Source organism: Pogonomyrmex barbatus, unplaced genomic scaffold, assembly GCF_055798465.1.
Source record: "Pogonomyrmex barbatus isolate J1 unplaced genomic scaffold, ASM5579846v1 scaffold10, whole genome shotgun sequence".
Lineage (NCBI taxonomy): Eukaryota > Metazoa > Arthropoda > Insecta > Hymenoptera > Formicidae > Pogonomyrmex > Pogonomyrmex barbatus.
The window spans coordinates 8,383,503-8,392,868 of NW_028297099.1; the positions used below are offsets into that span (position 1 = coordinate 8,383,503).

The 9,366-nt window shown below is 30.8% G+C and overlaps 1 protein-coding gene across 6 annotated transcripts; it reads left to right on the forward strand.

The window, feature by feature from the left end:
- Nucleotides 1-813: 813 nt before the first annotated feature.
- LOC105430379 (maltase A2) lies at nt 814-8,714 on the forward strand. Of its 6 annotated transcripts, none has more exons than XM_089070447.1 (8): nt 814-1,324; nt 2,657-2,751; nt 2,995-3,205; nt 4,189-4,325; nt 5,850-6,031; nt 6,461-7,469; nt 7,679-7,947; nt 8,224-8,714. In XM_089070447.1, exons 2-8 carry the CDS (start codon nt 2,659-2,661, stop codon nt 8,447-8,449), a joined length of 2,127 nt encoding a protein of 708 aa, XP_088926573.1. In that variant the 5' UTR covers nt 814-1,324; nt 2,657-2,658; the 3' UTR covers nt 8,450-8,714. The 6 variants fall into 6 exon arrangements, with proteins under 6 accessions (XP_088926573.1, XP_088926568.1, XP_088926569.1 ...); XM_089070442.1 differs by having other exon boundaries at nt 816-1,324; nt 5,838-6,031; XM_089070443.1 differs by having other exon boundaries at nt 816-1,317; nt 5,838-6,031.
- Nucleotides 8,715-9,366: the final 652 nt, after the last annotated feature.

Below are 9,366 nucleotides of genomic sequence, written 5' to 3' on the forward strand. Positions count from 1 at the left end.
TCTCGAGAAACATAAAAAATACAGATAAAAATATATTGTATTTATAAATAATAACTTGTAATACTGAATTTTGTTTATAAAATGTTTTCCTTTAACAGATTATATTTATTTTATAATAATAAAGTAAAATATAGAATATTATTTTAAAAAATTAATAATAAGTGCATTTTTAAATGAAGTGATTTTTAAATGAAGTGCATTTTTGAATGAATGAGAAAAACTCTTTCATCTGCGTTATTTAAAGTAAATGATTCAAAAGATTGAAAATTCTTTTTTAAAATTGAACCGGAGAAATGAGTTCTTTTTGCGTATAGAGAAAATATGAGAAAAAATCTGTATGACGTTTGCTTCTAATATCGTTTTTCCATATGGTTGCAATCAAGAAAAATAAAAATCTCAATAAAATCGTTTTCTGTTATTCTACGCTAGATTCATTTCAAAAAGCTGGTTTTGCATCGAGGGAGCTATGGACGAAAAATCAATACTCCAGCAAGATCAATAAAGACACGCAAAAATTCAATATCTCATTGAAGAAACTGCGAGTTTGCAAATAAAAAGATTCAAAGCTGTCGTTTTTACGTTTTTGACTGATTATAATTCATTTCAAGTATTTTTTGTGACGTATACTAAAGCTATTTTAAGCAGCATTAGAACTCTTTATTTTATTTAGTATGAAAGTCGGAGCGTGTTCACGAGGGATGATGTGCGTGTTCACGGGGGGGGAGGATGCCACGCGAGGTGCGGATAGCGTCATCGGGTGCGATAGAATTTTTCTTAAAAATTTATTACAGATCAGACCTCGGTATCGGCGTCGTTACGATCACGCACGATGACGTGCCGTGCCGGTGCGCATGCCGCGTTCCGCGATTAGAGCGCAGAATCGCTCGCGGAGGTCGTGGACGTCGGTTGCTGGACGGACAGTCAGCGGGAGAAACAGGAGACGAATATATTGCTAAATATAATACGAGACACACGGTTCTACTGACCGTCGGCACGTGAAGCGGCATGACGACGACGGCGACGGCGACGATGATGGCGACGGCGACGGCGACGGCGACGGTAACGGTAACGGCGACGGTAACTATTTGAGACCGTCTGTTCATACCGTTGACCTTTCACTTTCGTCAACGATAATTGTGAAAGCTGTCGTGTCTCTGTAAGATCTGTGGTCGTGGAAAACAAAGTGGTGAATTTTTTCCAGACAAGTGTGTCCGCGAATCAGGGATCTCTCGGTACGAGTTGCTTAAATTACGATATTTTTTTTCGGACTTTATCGTGATTCGATCGATCCCTCAATTGTCGTCATCGTTGTCAAAAGTCATAGGTGAAAATTTTTTTAAATACCTTCTTTTATATACCTTCTTTTATGTAAATATGAAATTTTATATGTATATATATATATATATATAAATAATACATTACGAAGCTAAGGAAATGTTTTTATAGATTCAATTATGAAGAATTAAATTTAAGATTTTTAAAATTTGACTCCTTATATAATATCTATCTAAAAATTTGTATCAATTTTATTTTTAGATATAATTTAATTATTTAATAAATATACTATTTAATAAATAGAATATCTACTTTAGGTGCTTGATAAATATTAATGAAATGAAATATGAATAGATAAATTAAAATTTAATATTTTAATACTATCTTCTAATCATTATATTACAGCTTGAAATATTATAAATTTCTTAGAATTCCTACTATGTATATTTTTATATTCTTTATTTTTAAACATCAATTGTTTTTTTTTTTCTAAAGCTTAGCTTAACTTTGTCTTATATTTCACATTTTTCTTTTATAATATGTTTTGTTTTATTACTATTGGTAGTTATATTTCTGAATAATTTCTTATATCATAAAAAAGATCATGTAAAAAAACTTGAAAATATCTATTCATCCATCTGTAATTGCGAAGTAATCTAATCCAAGGTAATGTAAATTTTACGATTCTTCACCGTTGACTCGTCGTTTGCTTGTGCGTCTCGGTTTTCAATGCCAACCTCGTGGCTGTAAATGTGTCACTTATTATCGTTTCACTGAATGGAGCTGAATTGAATAGATTTTAAATGCTTAGCAATATTTCTTGAAGCACACTATAAAAAATCAGTGTATAGGACATTAAAGAGAATACTCAGAGAAATAAATATTGTTCCGTTTATTTGATATAAAATGAAGAAGAGTTAAAATATTAAAAATAAATTTAAAAAATGAAATTCTATATTTATATAATTAAAATAAAATATACAACAGATTTATGTATTTAGATAAAACATTGTTCTTCTATGTTGAATATATTTCACATTAGATTGATTGAAAATTTGTAAAAGTATATATATATATATATATATATATATATCACCGCATCTCTGCGGCTTTGTATGATGATTACATGATACAATTACAGCTACTTTTATTGATTATTGATCGATGAATACCTCGAGCATTGTATTCAACTAGTAATATTTTATGATACGAATGACAATAATGAGAAATATGTCGATACATACTCATCTTTCCTGTGAATACATCGACATAGCCACAATATGCACACCTACTTATTAGAAATTATTTTTAGAAAAAAATTGATTCCGATTTCTTGAAATCGATCTCTTGAAAATTTATGAATAAAAAACCTATGTAACAGATATGAGTATCCAAAAACCTGAAGATCTTCTGTCGGTTGTTATATCGAGTGAACTTCCGGATTCTCGACAGCTATTTATAAATCAAGATCAACAGGTGCGTTAATTCTTTTCTACAGTCTAATTTTATATTTTGTATTTCTTAGGAATCGCAGCTCTTTTGATTTAAAGTTGAGTGCTTTTTGTTTTTAAATTAGAAATAATTCTTTTACGGAAGTTTAATTGATCAATCTGGAGTTGTTATCGAGCTGTTTCACCGCAACTAAAACAAACTTTTCCATTATACGATATCTGTTCTGAGAATTATTTTGTTACAAGTGAACATCTAATCTTTTAATAGGATGAAGAAGCGTCTGATTGTCCTTTATTAACACCGAGTCCACCACGATCTATCCAAACCGACGAGACTCTGCAGTCGACGCCGATATTCAATGCTCTAGAAGGAGCTCCATTAGAGATGATACCCACGCCAACGCTTGAGAATATTAATACGGAGGATGGACTTAACTTCATGAATATCGTGAATAGTTCAAGCAAACCTTTAAATGATGGTGCGTTTTTCTTGGCTATTTCCATTCCATTATTGCACCTCGGCACACAATGAAACACTCATTACAATACATTTGTGGCCTTCAATAATGTTATTTATATGGCAGTTAAAACCATCTCTATACATTTTTTTCATTTATCTTTCTTTTTGTTCTTGAATTATGTATCCAGCATTCAATTTGTGGTTATAGAATATAATTTTATATCAATATTATATATGTGAAAAAGAAAGATGGGGGAGAGAAGAGAGAGAGAGAGAGAGAGAGAGAGAGAGAGAGAGAGAGAGAGAGAGAGAGATTATACAAATTAATATTTACATCTTGTTTAAACGAATTTTTTTTTCTCTAGACTAAGTTCTCTAGATCTAGTTCTCTAGTTCTCTAAGATCTCTTAAATGCTCGTTAAGTAACGACAATGTTCTCGAGACAAAACTTACGTAATCGCTGTTGTATGTCTCAACGCGTTAATAAACATCAATGCTCGTTTATTAAAGAGCTTTTGATAGGATCCAGTTTCAGTTAAGTGGCGATCCATTCTGACATTCTTATATGCGTTTAAACTGGCATTTAATTTTTCTATATTCAGTATATAAAATCCAAATCAGGAGCATGTATATTCTATCGTATAAAAATATATTAGATTTTTTTGTTTATATAAGGTTTATTTTGTTTAAAAGTATATAACATTTAGAATTTTTAATTTAACATTTAGAATTTTCGTATTTAAATATTACGAATTTCAAACTATATATTAATTATACATTATAAATAACTATACATTATAAATTATTTCAAGATATGATCGAACAATTTCTGTTATGATTTTTATAATTTTATTAGAAGAAAAAAAAATATTTTTTTTAATTTGAAATAAATATTAAATTAGTAAATAAATATTTTATATATAAATGTTGACATTTGGCATTTTGAATCTTCGATTATATTCTTTATGTGATTAATCTTATATGTTATATTGATTATTTCAGAACCGAGTTCACGCGATCCCATGGTGGAATCTACTAGCAGTGGTAGCAGCAGTGATACAAACGAACCCGTTTGCGCGCAGTTGTTGACACAATTAAATACTGCCTATCAGCATCTCGCACCAGATGCTCAAGCTTTAGTAAGTGTTACAATGAGCCTTCACATTCTTTCAGATTTTTCAAACCGTAAAAAATAGAATCGGCACCAAGATATATTATAATTTAATAACATTAAATAAGATGGCAATCTTTAATACTACATAAGGAATAATGAGAATAATAACAAATACATATCATTATTTGAGAATTAGATTACAATATTACTTTTTTTTATTTTTTATTGTATTTGAAATGGAGTATGTTATTATATATTATATATTTTTAACTTTAAAGAATATGGAGATTTGAAAGAAAATAAAATAAAATTATAATCTATGTCTAGGCATAAAATAAAAATACAGAATTAAAATAGTCAACATTTTCAGTCAAGATTTTTAATGATTCTGAATAAAAAAATATTAGGATTGATTCAACATTTTTTAATATTCCAATGGTATATTTTAAATGATATATAATTTAATGCATTCTTATGCCTAGCATTACTTGTATGTATATGTGCCTATTGTGCTTAATGTTCTTTATCATTATGAGATTCGCAAATTCCGTCTTTGCCACTTGCAGAAGCAAAGGGCATCTATGCTGTTTCGTACATTACGTATGTTTGCTTGGGGCAGATGAAGGATATTTTGCTAAATGTATCACGCGTACACGAAAGATGCCGCTTTGAAATTGCATTTACGTTATGGTGATTGTGTTCACGTTCACAACATGTTTTTTTATATCCAGCTAAGTCATTACTTGGAACATCGAATTGTCATCTCAATTGCTTGTATACACATAGTACAAATAAAGCATGACTAGAGTGATCGTGTGAAATTAAGTTAACAACTAAAAAAATGCAATACGAGAAAAACTGAAACATTAACTTTTACTTGTCTATTAATAATAAATTGAAAGAAAATTAAAGAAAAAATACTCTATATATATTTAGCCTACAATTGTGAAGTTTAGATATTAATAATCTAAATCAATATATTGAACTATAATAAATAATTATAATTATATTAATATATAATTATATTATATATTATATTATATATTGATGTATAAAATTAATATATAAGATTGGATGTTTAATTTTAATTGTTGAGATATTTTAAGTCATAAAGTCAAACAAAGCACTATTTGGTGAATCTGATCAATTTCTTAATCGTGATTTCATACATAACACATTAGACTGAATTTAAAGAAGCTTACGAAAATTTGAGAATGTCTTTTAAGAGAATGTCTTAAAAAAAATCAGTCCTGTAGAATTGAAATGATTCTCGGATTTAGTCAATATCGCAATACTTTGTGTCGCGTCGTGTATTAGAGCACGAGAAAAGATACAGGAGTGAGTATTGGACAAAATTTCGTGAATGTTCCTTGCTCCTCTTTTCTCAATTTACATTTATATAAATGTGCTAATTAATTCGAAATTAATTTGAAAAACGCGGGATAGTATTCCCGATCTTCAATGACTTCATGTTAACTAATTCATCGCTTGCTGCTTTCTAACAATCGTCATACGTACTTATGCTGTAACTGTTTAGTTTTACAACCAGGAGAACGGTGGCAAGCCACCGCTCGTTGGGATTCAACTGGTGGTGCCAAAACCGCCTAAGGATTATCGCTTTATGAAGTGGAACTGGCCGTTAATTCGGAAGACATGCTACTGGTCATTAATGTCGATCTTGACCGGATGCGCCGCTCTTGTTATCGGTGTTATCGCCACAATGCCTAAGACGTATGTGTACATTAGAAGTATATGTATTTTATATACATTTACATATATGAATAAGCGTGAAAATGATAAAGATTGAAGAAGCAATTTTGATTCACATATCCAGGGGCTTTCCGATAATTTCGACACAAAAGAATAATTGCAAATAAACAAACAAAAATAAAATATTTTGTTTGATATTTAAAAATTTTTGTAATTTTTTATGCAATTTTTCTATCATACGATAAAAGCCTCGCCTAATGCTATAAAAAACTGAGTATTAAAATTTTTTAAATATAATATAAATAAAAATTTCAAATCAAATAACAATTTATTATAGACAAGATAATAAAATAATATTTCTAATATAAATATGATTATTTTCCGTATTAATATGTCTCTCGAGGATAAGAAATTGTTATATGTGCGTGTATTGAATTGTTTATATATTAGATGCGATCCACCGGTGGAATGGTGGCAAGGTAGCACCTTCTACGAAATATTCCCGGCCTCCTTTCAGGACTCCACGAAGGGTGCCGATGGGATCGGCGATTTGCGCGGGATAATAATGCGACTCGATTATCTGAAGGATCTTGGAGTGCGAGTCATTCGACTTAACTCGATATTCCCAGCACCGCATTATCCGGAATATTACTCGGATATTAGCAACATAACGGATGTGAATAGAGAGTTGGGCACACTCGAGGATTTCTCTATTCTCGTGCGCGAGATACATAGACGAAATATGAGTATAGTTCTCGATTTGCCCCTGTATCCATTCGTGAAGAGCTCGAGCGATGCGACAGCGAAGGCAAATGAGACCGAGCTTCGAGAGAGACGTGATCTCGTGAACAATGCCATAACTTCTGACGCAGTACTTCCGTCCGCACCGTCTACGTCGATCGAAGTCATTCGCAACGCTCTATCGTTTGTACCGCCATCTTCGCCGCAGGAGATAAAAAAGAGACAAACATTTCCACCCAATCATTCGAATCGTCAACAGGAGCACCCGATTAGTGAGGCCATTAAGATATGGCAACAGAGAGGAGTGGATGGTTTCTATCTAAAGGGTCTGGAGCATTATGTTAACGAGGATACTTTCGTGAGTGATCTTAGGTATTGGAGGTTTCTTCTACGTCCAGGCAGTATCTTCATTTGTCACGTGGGGACTTTGAACGCCGCTACCTCCGTCCCCGTGAGAAACTCCATCATGTCTAGGATAGATCTGATCGATGTGAATTTGGATCTAACGAAGAGCACGAGGAACATCAAGACGCAGATAGAGAGTATCACCAAGGGTGTATTCTTCGACAAATCCGCTTATCCGTGGATACACTGGTCCATAGGTGGTGTGGACACCAACAGAGTGGCTTCCACCATGACTGTCAAGAATGCCAGCATAGCGGCTTCTCTTCTCGGCATGATGCTGCCCGGCTCACCCAGTATATTCTACGGAGATGAGGTATTAATTACGTCATAATTAAGATTCATCTCCGATCCAAGAATGGATTTACACTATATTCCTTTTTTTTTCTAATTTTAAATTTGTTATCAGACATGCAATTAAAAAACACTTTGGAAAAAATTTAATCAAGTTATATATCTAGTAATTTTTAGTAATTTTAGTATTTTTTATTTTATAATAATTTTCTAACTGGATTTTCATTTCAGATAGGTATTGAAGACTGTGACTGCCAGGATCACAAAGATTTAGCGCATGTGCACAATTTAGTCCCAATGTATTGGGAAAAGAAGGACGGCTCTGGTACCAGTTTTTCGTCTTTAGGAATCACCACTTGGTTACCAGAAGCTGGGAAGCCTGTAGAAACTAGTTTAAAAAATACTGTTAAGGAAATGATGAAATTAAGGATGGAAGCGCCACCGGTTTATGTTAATGCGGTATTAAGAGAAAATCAAATTATTGTGAACTGTGATGTTAGGTAAAACTCTTTAATTATGCAAGTTTTCGGCTTGGGATTTTCTTTAGAATAAAAAAAAATAAATTTCTTCTTTGATACATTTAATTCATTTTTTTTTAATTTTAATCAATTTGGAAAATTGATTAATTGTGCATGCAATTAGATATATTTTTATTCTATATTAGAATGGCTAAGCATTTTTAGATTTTAAAATAAGTCGTCTTGTGGCATAAAACTGGTGCAAAATGTTACATATTATACATTTAACATTTTGATTTATTGATATTCTATGTTTAGGTACGTGGAAGATGAAATGATCGTAATTGAGCGGTGGTACCCGCGGCGAAATTCCTATGTGTTTGTAGCCAATTTTGGCAATCAAACGCGCATAAAGGATTTATCCTCTCTTTATTATGGCGGTTATGTTGTTGTTGGACCAAGATACAGAATGAATCGAGACGTGTACTTCAAAGAACTTACCGTTCCACCTGGGGAAGCGTTTGTTATAAAATTAGATAAATAAGAGAATTTTATCATGAAACAATCGCCAGTATTACTTAAACACAATATTAAAACACATTAAAAATATGAATACCTTACAACGAAATTCAATTTTATAAAAATTCGTTTTTTTTTTTATGAAACTAACTTTTAAGATCAAATTTTTAGATTTAAGATAAAATCTTGGATTATAAACTATTTAATTATGAATGATTGAAATAAGAGACTGTTTGTGAATTGTTTTAGAAATGATGATAAATAAAAAATATTATTTTATTATTTTGAAACTATTTTTTGATTAATTGCAAATTTAAATATATTTTAGAACGAGAAGAAAAGAGAGTAATCAATAAGTAGATCAGAAATTAAGGAATCAAAAATCATGTCCAATAATTTTTTTATTATTAATAAAAAAATAACATGTATTGCACAGCTCTATACATAATTGATATCATCTTTTATATTATACAAAAGATCAGATTTTTACAACGAATTTTCATGCATATAGGTGTATATTATGCCTGTTTACTAAAATTTATCCGATACGATTATATTTGGAATGCGATTTTACAATGTACAACTATTGTCTTTATATTTAGAATGATGAATTTATTAAAGGAGAAGACACCTTTCAATTTTATAGTTTCTTTGAAAATAGAATCAAAATTTATTGCGCATTGCATAATAAAATTGATCATTATATAATACATAAAAATTGATATTCAAAAATATTATCTACAACATAACAATTAGTAATTTTGGCTCTATATATATATATATATATATATATATATATATATATGTGTGTGTGTGTGTGTGTATATTATATAATGTTATTTAACTACTCGAGCAACATATACTAGTTGGCAAATCATTGTCATCGAATATTTTGTACAATTAAATACGTACAATTATGTATGACTTTTGGGGTATTATATT

Bases quoted from the DNA above. Each gene is read 5' to 3' on its own strand.
- LOC105430379 (XM_089070442.1), top strand. From the start codon at position 2,659: ATGAGTATCCAAAAACCTGAAGATCTTCTGTCGGTTGTTATATCGAGT. The intron at 6,032-6,460 runs GTATGTGTACAT...TTTATATATTAG, and splicing joins ATCGCCACAATGCCTAAGAC to ATGCGATCCACCGGTGGAAT. The intron at 7,948-8,223 runs GTAAAACTCTTT...TTCTATGTTTAG, and splicing joins ATTGTGAACTGTGATGTTAG to GTACGTGGAAGATGAAATGA.